We start from the raw sequence: 22522 nt of genomic DNA, 5'->3' as shown, positions 1-22522 counted from the left end.
TTCCTCAAAAGAAAAACTCATCGCTATATATTTCTATATAAGCCAAACTTAGTCTATCCAGATAATCCATAATTCGAAATATCCAATTTTTGTTTCTTATATAGAAATACATTCTTTTTTATTTAATCAAGTTCCTTAAGTTTTTACGCACGGCAGGAATTCATCGTCCTACCGATAATCATTTTTGTCACTTTTTTTTTTAACAGCGCAGAGGAAGGCTTCCAAACACCACTGGGTTTACATTTTTTTACACAATATAAAAAAAAGAGAATCAAACGAGGTGTTTCAAAAAATTCATCATCGTCTACAGATGTATTTTACAAGCGTACTCGATTGTAATTCCCATCCAATCATTAGCATTTCAATAATAGGCCCTTGTATCGACATCAACAGATTAAAAATTGACAAAAAAAGTAAAAAAAAAGTTCATTATTGCGTTTTTCTCATCTGTTCCATTTTATTGTAAAAATTATCTCTTTTACTCCGTCATTTGCTTTCAGTTGTGCTGTTAAGATTGGAATTATTTTGAAAAAAGAAAGCAGCAATCAATCACAACACACTACAATAAACGTCTTTTTCCTTTTTCCAAACACTATTCCTCCGAAAAACTGTGAGAGACATTTTCTTTTATCCATTAAAAAAAATCTCTTGTGTGCTTGACCATTAGTTCCTCATACCAAAGTTGAAACAAGAAGGGAAAAAAGTTTTCGTTAAAAGGAACAAAAAGAATAATTGCATTCATCGTTTTTTTTTTCACATACACTCTGGCTCTATCTCACGTTCGCACGTTCCTCGTTCACTCCAATTTTTTTTCACCTGCTTGTCTTTTTCGTTATTGTAGACAACTACCTGTGGGTGGGTCTACAAACAAATAACGTTATACCAGCATGAATTTTTCTTTGTCTTTCGTAGTAAATATGTTTACTTGGTTTTTCCTGTCGTCATTAGACTCTCACTCTACCTATCGTGTCTCTCGTTTCTCTGGTATTCGTAATATGCTGCCCTGGCTCAGTAGTTTTAATATTTTTTTTCTGTTTTCGTACATCTGGGTTTTTTTAAATGTCAAGTACGTATACAGTTATGTGTATGGATTAAGTGTTATGTCGTGTATTATGCATCAATGAATGTCTGTGTCATACGCGACTTGTTGGCAACTGTAGGTTTAAAATAGCAAGGAGTACGAGTAAAGATAGTGATTACGATGGTTTTTGTTATTTTACTTTTTTTCAAAAATGTCGATGATTGTGTTGTTACGATGGCTCATGGTAAAATATGGTTGGGAGTAATTTGTTTTGCTGTTGTTTTTTTTCTAATTAATTTTTCTTTCGCTTCTTCCATGGGGATTGAAGGAAGTGTGTTGCTTAGATAGAGATGAGATCTTAACCCAGGGAGGGAAAGTCGTGCTCGTCGTCAACCTTGGGGGCGTTCTGACGTCCACGTGGAGATCTTTGCTCCACCACGGGGCCAGCGACCTTGATTGCAGCTGCTGGAGGCTCCTAAAACGATAAAATCGAGAATAGGAAATATTAGAAATTAAGTTGGATGGAGTAGAGTGGAAAATGAGATAAAACAGAAGAGAACAGAACGAGTCAATTCCTCAAATTGTTTAAAGTAGTATTTTACTACTAAACGTTTGACACTGACGATAATTTTCATATTGGGCATGGGATTTTCATTTTTTTTATTGTAGAAATTTTTTCTAGGTTTTAATCTTCTCCCCAACCTCGGGAAGTTCATTTTGTCAGAAGACTCTGTGGTATTTTTGCACTTGCAGATCAATTCATTAGCGAAACCATAAAACGGTCCAAGTAGATTTTGATTATTGGCCAGTCTTCAATAAATATCTGGGAATTTAAGGGAGAATATTTTTGTTATGACCTTTCTAGTAGCTCTCAATCCGCTCTTGAAGAAAGGTTTTTATAGAAATTTTGTTATCGTCTTTAAATTTGAAGATATTCCTCGAAAACTCAGCTAAAGGCTAAATCTACTTAAACCGTTTTACCACTTCGCTACTGAATTCTTATTAATAGTACTAAACAGATTTTTTTTCTTCATATTTATGTTCGTTTAGAATTTATTTCAGATTTCAAACTTCAAAATCCAAGTTATGTTTATGCTACTTTGAAAGAAGAGCTGTTGCTCTCATTTTTCTCTAGGAAAAAAACAAAAAAAGTCTTCAAGAAAATTTAGTTGCGGTTCTCCGTTTTTGCAATATTTTCCGAAAATTGAATCATTTATTTATTTGTTATCAATTAAATCAACCTTTTTAAATCACCAATACCTCACAATCAAATGATTCGATTCAGATGAATCAAGTCTCATTTTGAAGCTTCAAAAAATACCTTTAAAATCTGTCGTGAATTGGTCAACTAGGATAAGTGCATTTTTTTTTTCGAAATGATTTTTTTCACCAAATCGCTTCAACAATTTGTTGGGAAGCAATTTAACAAAAAAAATGCATTTCCGGAAAAATGCACTTATCCTAGTTTACCAAATTCACCACCGAAATGTAAAGAAAAAAACGTTAAATTTGACTAGGTCGATCTCAAGTTCCCCCCCTCCACAATGAGAAAAGTTTCTACTCTCCAGTAAAAATCGTATAAAATATAAAGTCTATCGAGCAAAACATCCTAAAAATAAGTAAAAAGTTCGCTTTTCCTAAATAGACTGAAAAAAGTTCTCATTCTCAATTATTTTTACTCAAATCTAGAATAATTGTACTTGAACTATTGGAGATTATTTTTATCCTTGAATTGATGATTTTTCCTGTTCTAGAATTGATCTACTCAAATTTCGAGTATCTTCTAAAATATTTTTGAAATTAAGAATTCTATCTCAGCGTAATTTATAAATACTTTGTTTTTAAAAGTAGTCACCTGACACTTTAATTCACTTAATGTTCAATTATTTCAGAGTCTTACCACTTTAAAATGTTTTCAATTTAAGAAATCAAGAATTTTACATACTTGAACTGAGCTTTTTGATACTGAATTTAAAAGATTTCTCTTCTGAAACCAAGTAACTAGTTTTGTATTGTCAGGACAACTCATGGCACAAACACAGGTTTCTTAAGGGGGAACGGAACCCCTGCGTTTATATGAATCTTTAGAATTGTGTTTTCTCCTGCGATTATTATTTTTCATTCATTAAACTACTTCATTGACTCAACAATGCGATAATCGAGTCGATAAAGTAATTTCATAGATAAAAATTAATAATTGTAGGAGAAAACACAATTCTAAGATGTGATGTAGACAAAGGGGTTCCGTCTCCCCTTAAAATCAATAATTTTCTCCTAGAAACTTCTATTTCTACATGACCCCAAACAAAAATTGAAAAATTGACTCATTAAAATTCAACTGCATAAAAAAACGGAAAAAATTGTTTCATTTACCACAGAGACACTTACGACAGGAGCACGTGGCTCAGCAGCTGGGCCACCCTCCCTAGGAGGGCCACCGCGATTGCCACCGAAGCCACGTCCATTCTGACGATCCCCACGTTGTCCACGTCCTCCGCGTCCCCCACGACCACTTCCTCCACGTCGTGAATCAGTAAACTGTATCTCAATATCATAAACGCGTTTCTGTCTGCCAACACGCTGTGGGTACTCCACAGCAGCATCATAATCCTCCTCCTCCTCGTCCTCCTCCTCGGCGCCCTCCTTCTTCTTCTCGAGAGCGTACATCTTCTTCCAACGAGTCAAGTCCTCACCCTCACCAGCCTTACGTAGATTGTAAGTTGGCTTGGCACGTGCACCACGGAGAGCCTTCCATTCGTCAAATGTCAATTCCTTGGCCTCTTCCTCAGCTGGCTTCTCCTCGGCGGAGGCGTCAGCTGCTGGTGTCTCACCGTCTTTCAGTTCGGAGGAGATGTTGGGGTTTTCAGCGTCGGGTTTGTCAGTGTTCCAGTCCTGGTGATCGTTGTTGAGGCTTTCCCTGGGACAATTATGAAAATAATATATGTTAATTAATGTGAATCAACGAATTGTCCTTGGGAATGAATTCATTCATCAATTTATGGAGATATTCAATCTACTGATTTAAGGTAAATGACCCTACGCTCGTCTAGCTAAGGTGAACACATCATTAGTCCAATATTTCTATCGAAATGAGCGTGAAGATGCGATGATTTAAATTACATATCAGGGGGTAAAACCTTCAGAATTGAAATTTATTTATATTAATTATGATAATTACTAGTTTGTAATAAATAATCGTCCATGGATGTGAAAAGTCCCATGTCCCTACGCTCGTTCATTTGTCCCCATGCTCGTTTGACACATGTCCCTATCCTCGTCTCGTGATTTGAGTGATATGGAAAGGTTATATTCGAACTAATTACATCGTGAGTATCCTATTTTGTGATAAAACAACATTAAAAAATATCTCGATGCACAAAATTATATTTCCATTGGACAGTCCAACCTTTTAAATGATTGTTTCATCCGTTTAGTCCGTTACCAGTTGACAGTTGGGTGCAAAACGAGCGTAGGATCAATGCCATTTTCATTCTACCTATTCTTTTAATTGGCATTATTAAATTTTCAACTATTCGAAACCTTAGTCAAGGGATGTTTAATTCCATTTTACTATTGTAACCGAGATATCAACGTTTTAAAATTGCGAGTTTTTTAACTTGTGGCTTAAGAATTAACTCTGTCGTAGCACGAGTTGATGTGAACGTGATTTTTCTCTCTTATTATTCAATAAATCACTCTGCATTGGTGTCTATAACTTTTCTTATTGACTAAAATAATAACTCCAATCGTACTTCACTCTTAATAGACTCTTGGGACTATCAAGATGATTGAAATGTCATGGCTGGCAGGATCTGAACGAGCGTTGGGACAAAGACGGGCATAGGTACACTTACTTTACTTATTTTTCTCGACTTATTTGAATACGACAGTGCTAGCCATAAAGTGACTTGTAACGCATAAAATTTCATATTGTGGACAAAATGATAAATAATTGGAATTGTTACATTTTTTTTTGTGGAGATGTGAAGTATTCCATTTCAAATGAGTTAATGATCCTCATAATTTCGAAAGTATTTTTGGTAAAATTGAAGGGCTTAAGAAACCCTTGCCTTTTTTTTGTTTCCTCCTGTTTTTTTGCATAATTCACATCTGAATCAAAACGTCGATTTTACAGCCATTAAAATTTTTAGTTTTCGGTTCTGAATGGAGGCATTGTCAGGGTAACTAATTTTGCCTCACGAGTTCGAATATGCTTTTTTTTAAGATCATGTCCAGATGTATCTATGTGTGTATTTGACTGATTGTTATACAACTATAACTGAAAAAATAATTGTTGAAATGAATCCAATTGTAATTCTCCCCAATCCTAAAGAAAAATAAAAAAATTTCACGTTGGGGTAATATTGGATTCAATGAATTGTTGAATTTAATTTAAAATACATCGTCATAGAAATTCCATTCGGAAGCAAATTGTTAATTTATTAGCAAAAATATAATATATGTTATAGTAAATATTATTCACTATGCTGTTATAAAAGCAATTTTCCACTTGCTTTAGCACTTTTCTAGACAAACAGAGGTCTTTTTTACAATACCTGAACGTATAATGAAGAATGAGTTTCATGAGAGATTATTTTAAAACTCAGATTGTACCTACTACGTCAGAATAATTTGAGAGGTAAGCAAAACCATGAATCTATTTTATTTTGATACTTTTCCTTCAAAATTGCTCAATTCCCGTTAAGAATATTTGGAATATCTGTAGATAATATTGATGAGACACTCGACAAATATCTTAAACAGTGGAACAAACCATTTTCAGTCTCCAAAAAAATGCAGATTGATTTTTATTCTCATTACTTCAAATCATTTCCTTGAATTGTTTGTGGTTTTCTCTCGCAAATAAAAAAAAATAATTCAATGTTTGAATGTATGAATAATAAAACTGTTATTAAAATGAATTTTTAAAAATTAATCATTGATAAATTTACTCCAATAAACCTTTAAGTAGTCGTGTCCAATGCCAAAGAATGAAAATGTCAATTCATCCAAAATTTCAGTGACGAATGAAACAAAAAAAAAATACTTACTCAATTTCATCATTGTGGGTTCCCCAGTTGTGGCTGCCAGCGCCATCTTTCTTGTCAACTGGTTTCACCCCGCTGTAATTATGCCTGTTATCATTAACAATACACGAAAGATATTACCCTCTTTAAGACAACGACTGATCACAAAAATAGACGAAACATATAAATCATGCAGAAGAGCCGAAAGACTCTTACCTTGTTTGCCTGCTTGCAAACATAGGCACAAAGGAATAAATTTGTTAATTAGTACTATTTCTAAATTAATGTTAATTTGTTATTATTTTGCTAACGATAACTACTCGATGGAGGGGATAGTGAACCTACGTTTTGTCAGAGCCTGATTGACGATCGAATTCACGTTTTCCTCGGCTATCGAAACCGGAACGTGCACCTCGTGGGCCGCCTCGGCTGCCACCACGTGGGCCACCACTGCCAGCTCCGCGTGGGCCGCCGCTGCGGGGACCACGACGATCGCCAAATTCGCCGCGTGGACCATCGCCGGACTCACGATTGCGGAATTCTCGATTGTCTCGGCCTTCGCTATAAGGAGGAGGAAAAAAATTATAACCTTCGATTAACTAATTTATTATATTGTGAGGATTTTTTATGGGCCTGTTGCACCCAGCCCAGTTATGATTCTAAAATGATTGGTACTCTAGAGTTAAATAAAGCTTAAATGGAAGCCCTGATTTAACTACAAATGTTAAAGATAATTTCAACGAAGAGCTGAAAGTTCTTGGATATTCTCACTAATCAAATGAAGAGTAGAAAAACAAAAATCAACAATTTTGATTGATTGTTCAATAATCTCGGTAACAACTGATTTCAGGGGAAAATGTCCAGACTTTTTATTTCAGAAATTCTAATGTCTCTTGACATATTGACCTAATCTTAATTGCCTTAATCGTTGTCAAAAATCTTGACTCAAGACGAACCAGTGAGGTGAGAAATAGATTTTTAAGTTTTACAAAACTTGTATTTCATGACAGTATATATGTAATGTAAATATGTACTACTGGAATGTGGAATAAAAATGTTTCGACCGTTTCTCAATCTCAAAGACCATCTCTTGAATATCAAGTGCGGAGATGCTCTGATAGCAACCTAAATTTAAGAACTGCGCAGTAAAAAAAAAAATACTGGAGCTGAAGAAAATAATAATTGAGCTCTGAGAAAACATTTGTCTATATTTTCGCTGTATCTCTTAGAATGAAAAACGAATGTTATCATCGCCCATAAATATTTCAGATTTTAAAAGACGTGGAAACTATTCTTTCACTTTCGTTTTTGACTATTAAATATAGATAAAAGACAAGTCCAAAACTTCTCTTCTCATTCATTACAATGAAAATTTTTTAATTCTATGGAATGAATAATCCAGTAATTTCAAATAAATCACTTAGTGGAAAAAAATAAAAGATTTATTTCATCCAAACCATGATTTCCTTTGTAACTAAAATCTTTATGTCGTTCAAGAAAACATTAGTTCATATTTTTTGAAATATTTATTTGATGTGAACAAAAAAGCAAATGAAAAACGAATTGAAGCCCGAATAAAAGCTTCATTATGAGCAATTTACGTAAACCCATTGACTTTCCCAAGTAATCGTCTCGAATTTATTGAATACATGTGCCTCGATGATTGGGTAACAGCAGCTCGGCCGATCGATCCGATAATTCACCAGTATTATAAAAAAACTCTTGGGAAAGCCTTTTAAACACGCAATAAACTATTTTCGTCTCACAAAAGGTGATTCCCAAAGCTCATAAAAATACCAGAACCAAAGATGCAACAACAACTTCAGCATCCCCCACCGATAAATTTCCACGAAGTCACCCCTAAAGTAGTATGAATAAATTCCAGTTGGGTCGTTAAGTGTAAAGAGGAAAAATAAACTAAAAAAAACCCACAAAAAATCATTCATCACCAATAATTTTTCCAAACAATGATCTCTCGTTTGGCAAGGGTGGTATAAATTATTTATTAGAAAAGCCTGATACTAACAATGATTTTCATATTGGGTATGGAATTTTCGTTTACTTTTTCTGATTTTTCGAGATTAAAGTTCATTTTCTCATAAGACTCTGGGTTATTTTTTCATTGCTGCATTAATTATTATTATTAATAATACCCGACTACCGATTGAGAACAAACTCGACAAGAATTTTTGGATTCATATGAACTTTCGTTTGGAATTAATTTCCAATTTTAATCTTCGAAATTCAAGTTATGTTTATGCTACTTCAACTTTAATGAATGTGAGAAATAAATCCATCAAATTCTTTCTTCAATTATTTTTCTAAAGAATGGTCTCTCGTTTGGCAAGGGTGGTATAAATTATTTATTAGAAAAGCCTGACACTAACAATAATTTTCATATTTGGGCATACAATTTTCATTTACTTTTTCTGATTTTTCGAGATTAAAGTTCATTTTCTCATAAGACTACGTTATTTTTGCACTTCTATATTAATTATTATCAGTAATACTGGGCTACCGATTGAACACACTCTCAACCATAACATTTCCATTCACATGGTTGCGCATTAGCCCTTTTCCTCCCTCACAACCACCTTCACGTACGATCGTTTCTTTCTTCCTCATTATTCGTTTCTCTTGATTCCTATTCCTCGGACGTGTCATTTCTTTTTATATTTTTTTTGTATTTATTTCAACCCAAATCTTTAATAAATTATTATTCATTTGTTAAATTTACCCATTCTTTACAATATTAACTTTCATTTAGAATTTATCTCAGATCTATACTTCATAACTAAGCATTTTATTACGTAAAGTTATAACCCCTTGTATTATGATTAATTGCATTCGGAAAATGCAATAAACTATTGATTAATTAATTAATTAATTGATTGATTGATATATCAAATTTCAATCTTCAAAACTCAAGTTATATTCAAACTACTTCAACACTCAAAACCAAAAATATAAAAAAAATTACCCAGAAGGAGGTCCTCTTCTCATATCACCACCGTGACCACGGGGAGGTCTGTCGCCATCCTCACGATTGCGCCTGTTGTTGTACTCTTCCCGCGATTCTCCGGAGAACTTGACGTTGCGATCGTTGCCACTGGATCGCGGCTGCGAGGGCTTCTTCTCCACTATTCGAAAAACAGAAAAAACCCATGATATTTTTACTTCCATTGCTCCTCATGCCTTTATCATCGCAAGTAACACGACACACGTATTTTTGTCGTCTCCCCCATAGCCGAGATATTGCCCACGACACACTTCAACACCGATACAGCCTTTTTCTGAGACAACTACCTAATGGACATAATGGAGTCTCTTTATTTTTTGAGGCGCTTTTTATTTTTGATGTTTTCTATCGAGACTTTGTTTTCAGGAATTGTAACCCGTACTTTTTCATTACACGATATACATGTTGAATTCTGTTGAATTGAGCGCCTTTTCCTTCATGTGGGTAACTCATTAGGTTCTACGTAGGGACAGGTCTCGAGTCTGCGTGAGAAAACCTTCATAATATTTTTGTTACCAGGTGTGCACAAAGATGTAACGTTTTACTCCGAATTACTCAAGTCATTTTAATTAATCTTCCGAGCAGTTTTTAATCAACACTGTGTACTAATTTAGTAGTGAAGTGGTCAAATGGTTTAAGTCAATTCCATTCTAGCGCCAGGTCTCGATGAATATCTCAAATTCAAAAGGAGTTAGCAAAATTTTCCCAGAAATCTTTTTTGTAAAGACAAGTGAAGGCTATCGAAAAACATTTTACAAAAATTTTGCTGTCTTTCTTAAATTCCGAGTTATTCAACAAAAACTCACATGGGACTTAAGGCCCGGGTGTACTCTCTTTCGAACGTTATCTCGATGTTTTTTTTTCATCTTTCCTCATCTGAAATTGTCAATTGAGTCCTGCATCATACAGAAGTTTTGAAAAATTATGAATGAATAATTTTAAAAAAGTAGAAGAAATTCTTAATTTTTTTAAAGAGCATTTTTAATTTATATTTAGAATAAGTTGAATAACAAGAAATTGAAAAATTTATCTGATTTACGGCGACAAATGGCGGCCTGTCACCCAATATCATGCAGGGGGAAGACTGATTTCGTAAATCTTTTCCCATACCTAGCTGTCACTTCCCATGAGGAGTTAGTGTTTTGTTATCCACCATGGAAAATGACAGCTAATAGATAATTTGCCACAGCGAATCAGATATTTGTAATTTCCACTTTTTTCAACTCATTCTGAATCTCAATTAAAAACACTTTGAAAAAGTTCAGAATTTTTTCTATTTTTTTTTTATCATTCTATCATAATTGTTGGGAATTTCTACTACTCAATTGACAATTTTGGATTACGAAAGATAAAAAAAAATCCAGATAACATTCGAAAGATAGTACACCCGGGCCGTAAGTCGACTTAAACCGATTGACCACTTCACTACAATGAGAGAGAAACAAACACGTTGTCAAACAAGTCTTGTTTGGGCCAACAAAATCGCTAGTTGAAAATTTCAAAAAAAAAATTTGTTTGGTTCGAATTTGAAAGTCTCACACATGAATAATTGTTCTGCTTTCGAAAGCAACGAAATATTTGGCTCAAGAAGTGGATAATTCACACCAGACGGTGCCTTTTCAGGATGAAAATATCTCATATAGAGGAAAATATATCAACAAATATTTTATTCTTAAATTACAAGATTGCTATCATATCATTATTATTGTTTCATTCAAGGGTTCATTTCTTGTCCGTGATTATCAGACAGCCATAAAACAAAGATTTTTCGGGAGCAAAATACGTATGGGAGTATCGAATAACGAAGGAGTAGTGCTAGAAATGACACTTCTTGCGTGTCTAGAGAATGCAATTTTTGTTAACTACTAAATATATTTTTGCGACAAAAATTTTTCATTCCGGCGAACCTGCATGTTTGGTACAAAAAAATATTTTTTTGATAATTTTCAAAAAACTATTTTCTTGGCACAAGTAAAACTTGTTTGAGAACTTTGTCGTTTTTCTCTCAGTGTACTGAGTTATTATCACGGATAAATTTTATTGTGCCCTACGGGACCAGCGCACGGCGATGGTAAGCCGGCTTAACCTTGGGAAGCTAAGCAGCGCTGAGCGTATGGTCACTAGAAGGATGGTTGGCCGCGAGGGAACACCTCTGGAAGAGTTCGAATTTTTCAAAAGCAGGAAGAAGCATTAGGAATTAATATGCTGCTGAAAAAAGTGAAAATCCGTAAGGATTTTCTCCATTACCGTATACCTTTTGGTACATTTTCGGTTTATTTTCTTGGACATCTCATTAAATTTCAATTTACTGAGTCATACGACGATGAAACTAACTGAAGATGGTAAAAATTCAGATAATTACTCCTCAATCTATTCTTATCCATAGATTAAGAAAATTAAAGCTAGTGAAATTAAAATAAGTCTCACTTCGAAATTTGTTCAAAAATTCGAAAAATGAGCGACCTTCTGTCGAAAACCTCAATTCTTTTGAATCACAAGTTGAAAATGAAGTAAAATTCATCCCGTCATGCTCCAATAAAATTCATAATTACAATAGCAAAGTGAAAATTACAATTCCTATAGACAAAGTATTATAGCAAAAATAAAATTTTTCCAAAAATAAAGGGCCTTTTCAGTGTTTACACACCATTTTGTCGAGAAAACGGCCAGTCGATACCAAATTTTCGTGTATTTTGTCACTAAAGAATCATTTATTTTCTTGGATATCCCATTAAATTCCAATTTACTGATTCCTACAACGATGAAAATGACTGACGATATTAAAAATTCAGATAATTACTGCTCAATCTATTCTCATCAATAGATTAAAAAAACTAAAGTTAGTAAAGTTAAAGTAAAAGTTTCAATTCTTCAGCATCACACGTTGAAAGTGAAGTAAAATTCCCCACAATACCCCTAAAATCCACGATTACAATAAAAAACGGAGATAACAAATTCTTCAAACAAAACATTAACGGAAAAATCAAAAGTTTCCAGCAACGAAGGGACTTCGCACGCAATAGGTCCTTCATTAAAAAAATGCTGCATCCATGCTGTATTCGTATGGCTTGCCCACTCGACTCGAAGCACATGGTAACCATGTGGCATTTTAATCCCAGATCGTGTAATCCCCCACCGAAAAACCCCCCCGAACCCCCAACCATCTCAAAAAACCGCTCAATTCCTCATTTCTGTAAAAAAAACCAACAAAAATGAGGGAGATATGATATATATAGCTATACTATATCTCCCACTCTGCACTCCATATAAGGACAAGGAATGCAAGACCTCCAGAGGATTACGAAGCCTCCAAACCTCCCTCGTCACCAAATCCCCTCGACAAAAAAAGCCCACCCCACGTTCATCTCCACTAAAATGACCCCCAAGTCCCGAAAACGCGCCAATAGACCTTTTCACTCTTCGAGTCCCTAGATTTTCGTACACGTTTACGGAATTTACACATCAATCATAATTTTCGAGGGCTCAAATCTGCATTACCATAAATACCAATACTCATCACAATTTTTCATCATTTTTCCTCAGATTTTTCAGTTTAATGAACAGAATAAATATTCCCCCTTGAGTTCCAGAACGAAAAGTTCCAATCCAAATTCCCAAAAATGCGTAAATCACCTCCAAAAATTGTTGTCAACGATTCCCTTTCCAAGCTAAAATCGCCTGATAATCAATCTGAATGGTCCCTCAACAGAAATGTAATGCTGCCCGAGCACGAGGTGCAGATTGACCCGAGCATGGCGGCCATAATAGCGAGCACGAGGCGGCGGGCATAAGTCCCACAAATAGCAATCCCCCCCCAAAAAACTCACCCTGTTCCTTCTTGTTCTCCTGGGGCTTCTGGACCTTCTGATGCTCCTGATTGTCCTTGATAACCCTAGGTTTAGGTGGCTTAACACCGGCAGGCTTAGTGGGCTCCGGTTGCTTGCTCTTATTCTCCTTCTCCGACAACTTTTCCTTCTTCTTTGCCTCCTTCTCCTGCTCCCTCACTTTAAGCAATTCCAGTGGATCCTCGTCCTCGTCAAGTGCCAGGGAAAATTTATTAGTTACAGTGATACTGTATGAGTTCTCCATGGCTGATGATATCCTCTTTACTACGAGGATTTTGAGAAAATTTCACGGCTACTTTTGAGCCCTTGTGTAACAGAGACATTCAATATTTCCAATATGGCCGTTGTCGTGGAATCGACTACCACGAGGTCTGCCGCCGCTCTGGGGAGGGACCGTGCCAACATTGTCTTGCACCCAGCGACCCACACCCCCACCATTTTTACCATTCCCTAAATTATTAATGCGCGGAACGTGTGCAATCGCTTCGGAAAAATATTCAAATCGCTCGGGCGATGGGCTTTTTGTTAATCTATTCTTAATTCTCTCGTAAATAAACTATTTCTCCAGCGCCAGTAAAGGCGCGTATCCATCAACCACTGCGGGAATTACGAATTTCATTCGCTTCTCGCTTAATTTTCCCTCGTTGTCTCCGAGTTAATTCGATTTTACTGGGTTTATTTGTCGATGGATTTGGGGTTTTCGATGGCATTTCGGGGATTTTTATTGTAAATAATGAGATTATTGGTGGTGAATCCGGTTAAGGCGCGTCGGCAAGTGGACGGTCTCCCCCTCTCGACCAATCGCCTTTCACATCCTCCGCCGGAGCGACCGAACTATAGACGTTTGGTATATTCCGATCGCCCAAACGTGCACGATTTTTCGTCCTCGAATTATTGATTTTTCCGTAATGTCGAATGATAATCTAGGGTTGCGTGAAAAAATAGGGGATTAAAATTGAGGGAATTGTCGGGAGAGAGTGAGGAAGAGCCTCTGGAGACCCATAGAATTGCCAATGGGATAATGATAATCTCTTTTCGGACTGTACATCAATTCCAAAAAGCGTTGCTCACGTTTCCAGTTGGCGTCGTCGAGGCGCCACATTATTTTGGCGGTTGAAATCAGTTGCACGCGGCTGTGGTTGGTGTTGAGAGGTCGTGCGAGCGTGTGATAAAGTATTTCACTGTTGATTAGCAACAATTAACGGGCGAAAGTTGACAAAGAGCGGTCGGTTTGAGGGTCGAGGGGAGGATCAAGGGGTAAAGTGATAGCTGGAGTGAGGAGGATTATTCGAGAGGATGGAGCTGCACACACCGCAGAGGGATGCACGAGGTCCCGAGGACGCGGGTCCGAGGAGTCCGCCGATGTGCGATACGATGCTCTACCCCTGGAACTGGGGGGAGGAGGCGAGGAACGTTAATCTGAGCCCCGGGAGCTCGTGCTCGTCCCCGGAGTACCGGGATCACGGGGCTGGGGGCGTCAGGGGGGCTGGGATGAGGTCGGGGGGCTCCGAGAGGGAGAGTCATCGTCGGGGACGTCCTCGGGCCGATGCCCTCACCAATCTCATGAAACAGGGGAGCACGTCACCCAGCAGCATCAAGTGCACCTTCTGCAACAGAGTCTTCCCCAGGGAGAAGAGCCTCCAGGCGCATCTCCGCACTCACACAGGTATGTTTTTCGTCCATTTTTTTACTCTTGATTTTATGAATGAAATTTGATCGGCGGAGGGCGCAGCTCGAGGGGAGAATGAAGGGGAAAATAGGATTTTTCTTAGGGTTGAAAGATTTTTTTTTGTTTTGGTTTTTGTTTGCTCGAGGAGGGCTGGGAGGTGGGACGACCGCGTGGTTAGGTCCCCCGGGGGGTATGCAAGCGTGTGCTGACTCGTTGTGTGTAGTAACGGTCACGCGTCCCGCCAACCGCCATCATGCGCGCTTTAAATTGTTAAATGGATACTTCGGCATGTGCAAAACACGAGTTTTCGCGATCTTCAATTTTTTGGGGCGGGCTCGGTGGTTTTTGGGGAAGAGCGGGGGGTTGCTTTTGTTTTTCGGGGCTATTCTTTTGTTGGGGGTTGCTGGATCCAGGAGCTCTGTACAAAGGATTTTGTTCTGGTTAGTTCTTTGTGGAAATGCTCTAGCACTTCGAATCATTTGTGTGAATGTAATACGACTTTTTTATACATGACTTACGGCTTTTTGGGTTTATATTATGTAATAATCTTGTATTTGCACTTGGCGGGGTGCATTCTGACCCCAGGGCATCGATAAAATGCTCAAATAAATAAATAGATAGATAAATAATCAATTTATACGAAGTAACTATGTCTTTACTGCAGAATAAACAGTGAGGTTTAAATGGTATAATAAAAAACGACAAATCTAAGGGAGATGATTAAATTTTTGAGATATTTAAATTTTCTTTTGTTGGGGGTTGCTGGATCTAGGAGCTCTGTACAAAGGATTTTGTTCTGGTCAGGTCTTTGTGGAAAGCCTCTAGCAGTTCGCGGAAATGCCAATTGAAATTTCGAGGATTTTGAGAATGTCGACGAAATTCAGTTGCGAAGGGGTAAAATGGTCGATTTAATTTAATTTTTAGTTATTTTCGAGGAATATCAACGAATCTGAATTATCATTTGTGTAAATTCACATGAAATAACTATGTTTTTACTGCAGAATTAACAGTAAGGTTTGAAAGCTACAATAAAAAATGTACGAATCTAAGGGAGATCATTGAATTTTCATATTTTCTAATTTGATGCAACAAAAAAAATTCACGCAGCACTTCAATTGAATTTATAATTTTCGTGTCATGAAAATTATGAAATTATGCGAATTAATTTACACCGCGAAAATTATCAGAGAGTGGGCAAGGAGTTTATTAATGAACACTTCAATGCATGAATTTTCGGTAAATTTTTGTTAGAAACCACTTGAAGTAAAAGCCCATAAGCTATGATATTTTCTTTGGGATCATTGACATTCTTCAGAATGTGTAGAAAAGGACATAAAACACTTATATCTCATTAATACTAATTTCTTCTTCTAGTCCTCTGCCTTTTTGATAGATTTACGACTGTGAAAAAATTATTTAAAGATTTTCATATTTTGAGTTGATAAACTTGTTATTGGTATCAACATTCTCAAAATTATGGAAATGAGATGAACGCTAACAAATTTTGATCACAAGTAGTTGCACGATAATCCTGTTTGTATTTCATCCCAGAAAACTACTTTCTTTTCTATCTATATAAATGCAGAGATGATCGATTATTTCAATCAGTGAAATTACAATTGGCGCTTTGCAGGTCCCTCGACACGAAAATTAATATACACACCTCGCCATGGAAAACATATCACCCTCCCCCAGGTGCTTGCCATCCTCGCCTTCGGCTCGGAAGGCAATCTTGCACGTGGGGGACGGTGATCTGTTTTCCAAGGCTCGGGCATGTAATGTACTATTTCCTACTGATCTTCTTTCGTGAAATCCCTATTGGTAATTAGTTAGCATAGCACCTTGAATTTCTCAGGGATACTGATAAGTAAATATTAAGTTTTTATATATGATCTTGAAGTATTCCGTCGTATAATGTGTGGGGAACTGGCTGCTATGAATGAATTTAACCTCCTCGAACTATTATACTTAGTAACGTGTGAATCCCCTCTACACTGAGAGAAAAACGACAAAGTTCTCAAACAAGTCTTACCTGTGCCAAGAAAATAGTTTTTTGAAAATTGTCAAAAAAGGATTTTTTGTGCCAAACATGCAGAGAGTGCGCTGGAATGAAAAATTGTTGTCGCAAAAATAGATTTAGTAGTTCAAAAAAATTGCATTCTCTATACACGCAAGAATGTCATTTCTAGCACTAGGGTGAATCGTCCAGTGTTCGAACGAATAAGGTCGCAGTTATTTTTGACGCAGATTTAAAAATATAACCAAGTCGAAAATTGATTTAAACATAATTATAACTCCCCTGTACATCTCCATAGATAATAGAAAAAAATATTATGAATATTAATGGACGATACAATTAATGATATGAATACAAAAAGCTGAAAATGTGTGAAACCCCAGTAATCGAAATGCGTATTCTGTAGTGGGAATATGCTATTGGCGGCGTGTCATCGAAAACTATTTTTTCCGCTGGTAATAAGGTAACTTAGACATTATCAGTCATCACAATATCATTTGGAAATGTCATCATTTTATTTTTCATGTATAATGCGAGGCATCTCTACCTTTTACTAATTTATTTTATAGAAAAAGTACCAATTAGTTCGATTACTGGTCTGGTTCGAACACTGGTTGGTTCACTCTACTCCTTTGTTATTCGATACTCCCATACGTATCTTGCTCCCGAAAAATCTTTGTTTTATGCGGAACAAGGGATAGTAGTTTTTCGTTTCGGCTGTCTGATAATCACAGACAAGAAATTAAACCTTAAGGCCCGGGTGTACTATCTTTCGAATGTTATCTGGATCTTTTTTATCTTTCAAAAATTGTCCAAAATTGTCAATTGAGTGGTACATCATGTAGAAATTCCCAAAAATTATGATAGAATGATAAAAATAAAAAATTCTGAACTTTTTCAAAGAGCGTTTTTAATTGAGATTCAGACTGAGTTGAAAAAAGTGGAAATTACAAATATCTGATTCGCTGTGGTAAATTATCTATTAGCCGTCATTTCCCATGGTGGATTACAAAACACTAACTCCTCATGGGAAGTGACAGCTAGGTATCTCAATTTTCAAAACAGTGCTATGTAGTCATTTGCCATTTTTATGTGATAAAAGTGTGATTAAAAAATTCTCCANCGTCATTTCCCATGGTGGATTACAAAACACTAACTCCTCATGGGAAGTGACAGCTAGGTATCTCAATTTTCAAAACAGTGCTATGTAGTCATTTGCCATTTTTATGTGATAAAAGTGTGATTAAAAAATTCTCCAAAATATTACAACTTTTTTCAAAGATCCTTTTCCGTAATAAATGTCTCTGTGCAGTGTGGGAAAAGATTTACGAAATCAGTCTTCCCCCTGAATGATATTGGGTGACAGGCCGCCATTTGTCACCCGAAATCATATACATTTTTCAATTTCTTGTTATTCAACTTATTCTGAATATAAATGAAAAAAGCTCTTTGAAAAAATTAAGAATTTTTTCTACTTTTTTAAAATTATTCATTCATAATTTTTCAAAACTTCTGCATGATGCAGGACTCAATTAACAATTTCAGATGACGAAAGATGAAAAAAAACATCGAGATTACGTTCAAAAGATAGTACACCCGGGCCTTAAATGAAACAATAATAATGATATGATAGCAATCTTGTAACTTAGGGATGAAATATTTGTTGATAAATTTTCCCCTATATGAGATATTTTCATCCTGAAAAGGCACCGTCTGATGTGAATTATCCGCCTCTTGAGCCAAATATTTCATTGCTGTCGAAAGCAGACCAATTATTCATGTTTGAGACTTTCAAATTCACACCAAACAAATTCTTTTTTGGCAATTTTCAACTAGCGATTTTGTTGACCCAAACAAGACTTGTTTGACACCGTGTTTGTTTTTCTCTCAGTGTATACAAATTATTTCTATGCATAAATTTCCATATAAATTTTTGTTTTGATACCAAAGATTTCTAAAAGCTCCAGAGAAAAACGTAGAAAAATGTCGCAATTCCATACGAAATGGTTCTATGCATGTGGCAGTGGCTCGTATAGGATCAAACTTATAGAAATAGTCGTATAAAAAATATCCGAATATCGTATACGAAAATCCTATAGAAATTCCACACGCAATCCGTGTAGAAAATTTCTATACGACTTTTCCATACGTGCCTTGGACCCTGATTTAACGTTCACTACGAGTAATTCCAACTAACAATAAATTTTAATAACCTTTTCCAGGTGAGCGACCGTACCCCTGCGACTACCCAGGCTGCACAAAAGCCTTCACCCAGTCAGGCCAGTTGAAAACCCACCAGCGTTTGCACACCGGCGAAAAGCCCTTCCTGTGCACCGAGCCCGGCTGTGACATGAGATTCACCCACGCCAACAGGCACTGTCCAGACCACCCTTACGCCACCCTGACCCGCTCCGACGATTTCGTCCTGAAACCAGTCTCCGGCAACACCGAACTACCCCACGACGTGACGAGATGGTTGGAGCGCTACAAAATGGCCCGCGAACGAGAGGACAGAACGCCGACAGGCAAAGACAGAAAGAAGAAGCCCTGGAAAACGAACTCTGAGAATCACAAGAGAATAAAATCACGAAAGGGTCTGATGATGGACGCAGCAGGTGAGCAGGAGAATCTCGTGAGAAAGCCAGCGAATCAGAGGCTGTACTGCAACGAGAGTCAGAGCAGTCAGGAGGAGAGTCAGGACGACGAGGACCCAGCAGAAGCCTGTTCGGTGCTGCAGCATTCTGAGGACGAAGAGCCAACGACGAAACTACCAGTGACACCTTTGAGACGACCCCTGGACAGGCTGCAGCCCAAGAAACGTTGGCTGAGAGAGGCTTGTCTGGAGCAGCAGCTGGCTAAACCGCTGAGATGGGACTGCACAAGGGGAAACGATCCCGAAGATATCACCGACAATCCTGACAATCCTGAGGAGCATCAGCTGAGTATGGGGCTATTTAATTCAAGATTCACTGTCAGGGATTTGTCCAATCCCCTCGAGTTCTCTGGGACTGACAATGGCCTTGAGAGCTCAAGTGTCGATTCTTCGATCTACAATAATCCAACGAAGATCAACTGGGACAACTGCATTCTTCCTGACAATTCGTCCGAGGGAGTTCCTGTTGATGCTCTGGTGGATGGCAGTGACAACAACCAGTGCTCAGAGCTGAATAACGATTGGAGTGGAGCGTGTGGACGGTCTGTTAACAGTGCAGGCAATTCTGAGGAGTCGTTGGAGATGTTGAAGCCAGTGAGACAGGTGGAGAACGAGCTGAGACCTACTGTCCTGATGCTAGCTGGCTCCAGCAACGTCACAGAGCCCATGAGGACCATCCAGAGAGCTCCGGAGGAAACTAAAGTCAAAGTTGTTGTTGTCAGGCAGGATGAGAAGCTGATGAATCTTCCACCTCCGGAGGACAATCAGAAGTGGCTGGGCGCTCTGGCACTCATGGAGCTAGCCAAGAATCAGGAGGAAGCTGCCAAGGCTCTTGGATATGGAAAGGGCCCTGAGCAGTACAGCATTCATCCCAGTTTCAATTATACTCATATTTAGACTGTGATTTTTCATTCATCTTTCTTCAGGTTTTTTCACTATTCATGTTCTCTTCCCTTTTCTTTCGTCTTCTGCAGGGTTGTAAGTTTTAATTATTAAGTTTGTATACGGTTTAAATTCAATTTGACTTCCTTTGCTGTTACTTATGACGATATTGATTTTTTTTCTTTTGGGGAGTTATGGAGTTCAGTGGTGGAGTGGGGAATGATTGGGAGATTTCGAGGGGTTTCGTTGGTGGGGAGTTTATCTTGGGGGTGACTGACTTTGGGGGGATATGCTAGGAGACAAAAGGTTCTAATGAAAAATGTAACTTGGTGTTTTCTCTGGAAATTAGTCGTTACTGAGATGATTATGTGTTTGATAGCACATTTTGATGAAAGAGACTTTTGAAAGTATAAAATTTATATTTTGAAATATTTCACATTTGAAGTTTTAAAAGTCTCAGGTTGAGACTTTACGAAGTGTTAAATGAAGACTTGAAAGTCTCAAATTGAGATATTCAAATGTTTCAAATTGAGACTTTCAGAACTCCCTTTAAGGATGTATTGCACCCTTTTCGCCAAAATTCACGTTTTTTGCATTTTTCTGGCAAATTGTTGATTGAATTGACGTGAAAAAATATACCATTTTTGCATTTTATCATTACTTGATGACTCACAAAATTTCATGATGGTGCAATGATTTTCCTGCGTTTTTTCTAGAACTTTTCAGAAATTCACAAAACTTTAGAAAAAATGCAGGAAAATGATTGCACTACCATGAAACTTCGTGAGTCAGTCAGTAATGATGGAATGCAAAAACGGTATATTATTTCGCGTCAATCCGTTCAACAATTTGCCAGAAAAATGAAAAAAACGTGAATTTCGGCCGAAAGGGCAAATTTCTTATTTTCAAATTTATTATCTTCCGAATGTAATGTAGATTGTTTTTTTTTTTTTATAATCTGAAATGTTATTCAATTGCCGTTCAGTTTTACGTGGCCTTGGAGTCTTCAAAAATTATGATTGTACAATAAAAAAAACTGAACATTTTCAAAGAGCGTTTTTGAATAATATTCGGAAATAAAGCCAAGAGGGAGGAAATTGCAAATTAATAATTTACAGTATCTCATGGATGTTCAGTCGTAATTTGTCCCAGTAGCCTGTGCTTGTCAGATCGTTAGTTGCCATGATAAATTATCGATTATATGGCATATAAATTATCCAATTTTTTCTCTATCGGACTTATTTCTTAATCTTTATTAAAAATGCTCTTTGAAAATGTTCGGTGTTTTTCTACTTTTTTAATTGTGAAACCATAATTTTTAGGGACACCTACGTGATCTAACATCCAGTGAAAATTGTGATATCTTTTAGATTATGAAGATGGAAAAAAAATCGAGATAACGTTCGAAAGATAATCCATCCGGGCCTTAAATCAAGACTTTTGAAAGTCTCAAATTGAGATTCTCAAATGTTTCAAATTTAGACTTTCAAAAATTTCATGTTGAGACGTTCAGAGCTCCCTTTAAAGAAAAAATTCAAGTTGACTACCAAAAGTCTTAACTAGGAGCATTCACAAGCATCAGCTTGAGTCTGAAAGTCTCAAATTAAGTTAATTAGTCTTCTAAAGTCTGAACTTAAAACCTGCAAGTCTTAACTCGAGGCTTTGAAAGTCTCAAAGACCTTTCAAGCTCTCAACATGAGACTTTCTGGAGGCTTAAATTGAGATCTAAAAGTCTCAGGTTGAGACCATAAAAACTCTCAACTTCAGAATTTCAAGCTTCAAGAATTGAAAATCTTATTTTAAGACCTTTGAAATCTCAAGATAAGGTACTATTTTTTGAATGAGCATGTGAACGAGTTTTGAACCAAAATAAGAAACATTTGACAAAATTAAAGTTTATTGAAAAAGGTCTTGAGAGCGTCAAGGGACCTCTTCTGTAGCTGAATTACATTCCAACAAAAAAGGTCTCTTGACGTGTCGCAGATGGAGACTTGAAAAATAATTGACTTGTTCTCTTACATTTTACCATTCCACTACTGAATTTGTAATATTGTTGGTTCAATTCCCTAGACTGAACTGACAATCTGCTGTCTGACATTTTTCATATTTCATCAACATTTTTTATTGTTTGAAAAACGTTAACATTATCTGAATCTTAAATTTATAATGGACGAGGTTGAGTAGAATAGACGAAGAGAGAAAAGTATGAGATACTTTCAATTGTGACACAGATACACCGATATTTTCAATGGTATATTCATGATACAATTGTCAAACTCAATTGTTCCAGATGAGAAAACTGTGTGATAATAGTAACGATATGGTTAAGAATGATGATGTTGAGAGAGAATCAATATTTATGCCATGTGTTTAAATAATATTATGTTTA

General features: G+C 36.7%; 2 protein-coding genes across 9 annotated transcripts; one reads left to right on the top strand and one right to left on the bottom strand.

Annotated features, from left to right (window-relative positions):
- Window positions 1-13286, bottom strand: LOC107038788 (plasminogen activator inhibitor 1 RNA-binding protein). Of its 8 annotated transcripts, none has more exons than XM_015258056.1 (7): window positions 12895-13286; window positions 9029-9188; window positions 6394-6609; window positions 6265-6276; window positions 6073-6156; window positions 3395-3938; window positions 1-1496 (listed from the first exon to the last, which is right to left on the bottom strand). In XM_015258056.1, exons 1-7 carry the CDS (start codon window positions 13154-13156, stop codon window positions 1380-1382), a joined length of 1395 nt encoding a protein of 464 aa, XP_015113542.1. In that variant the 5' UTR covers window positions 13157-13286; the 3' UTR covers window positions 1-1379. The 8 variants fall into 8 exon arrangements, with proteins under 8 accessions (XP_015113542.1, XP_015113546.1, XP_015113545.1 ...); XM_015258060.1 differs by having other exon boundaries at window positions 3410-3938; XM_015258059.1 differs by having other exon boundaries at window positions 6073-6144.
- A 769-nt stretch (window positions 13287-14055) lies between these two features.
- On the top strand, window positions 14056-20767 carry LOC107038758. Its single transcript, XM_015258010.2, has 2 exons — window positions 14056-14578; window positions 18821-20767. The coding sequence occupies exons 1-2, from the start codon at window positions 14209-14211 to the stop codon at window positions 20146-20148; spliced, it is 1698 nt and encodes a 565-aa protein (XP_015113496.1). The 5' UTR covers window positions 14056-14208; the 3' UTR covers window positions 20149-20767.
- The last annotated feature ends 1755 nt before the right edge of the window (window positions 20768-22522 follow it).

Source organism: Diachasma alloeum, unplaced genomic scaffold, assembly GCF_001412515.2.
Source record: "Diachasma alloeum isolate Michigan unplaced genomic scaffold, Dall2.0 Dall_scaffold_00288, whole genome shotgun sequence".
Lineage (NCBI taxonomy): Eukaryota > Metazoa > Arthropoda > Insecta > Hymenoptera > Braconidae > Diachasma > Diachasma alloeum.
Note: the sequence above shows the minus strand (reverse complement) of the source record. Positions and strands in the feature narration are given on the sequence as shown.

What these genes read in the sequence shown, in the direction of transcription:
- LOC107038788 (XM_015258056.1), bottom strand. Translation starts at nt 13,156, where the DNA reads ATGGAGAACTCATACAGTATCACTGTAACTAATAAATTTTCCCTGGCA. An exon ending in ACCCACAATGATGAAATTGA is followed by an intron (nt 3,939 to 6,072) that starts GTAAGTATTTTT and finishes TAATTGTCCCAG; the next exon opens with GGAAAGCCTCAACAACGATC. An exon ending in CTGTCGTAAGTGTCTCTGTG is followed by an intron (nt 1,497 to 3,394) that starts GTAAATGAAACA and finishes TTATCGTTTTAG; the next exon opens with GAGCCTCCAGCAGCTGCAAT.
- LOC107038758 (XM_015258010.2), top strand. Translation starts at nt 14,209, where the DNA reads ATGGAGCTGCACACACCGCAGAGGGATGCACGAGGTCCCGAGGACGCG. An exon ending in GCATCTCCGCACTCACACAG is followed by an intron (nt 14,579 to 18,820) that starts GTATGTTTTTCG and finishes AACCTTTTCCAG; the next exon opens with GTGAGCGACCGTACCCCTGC.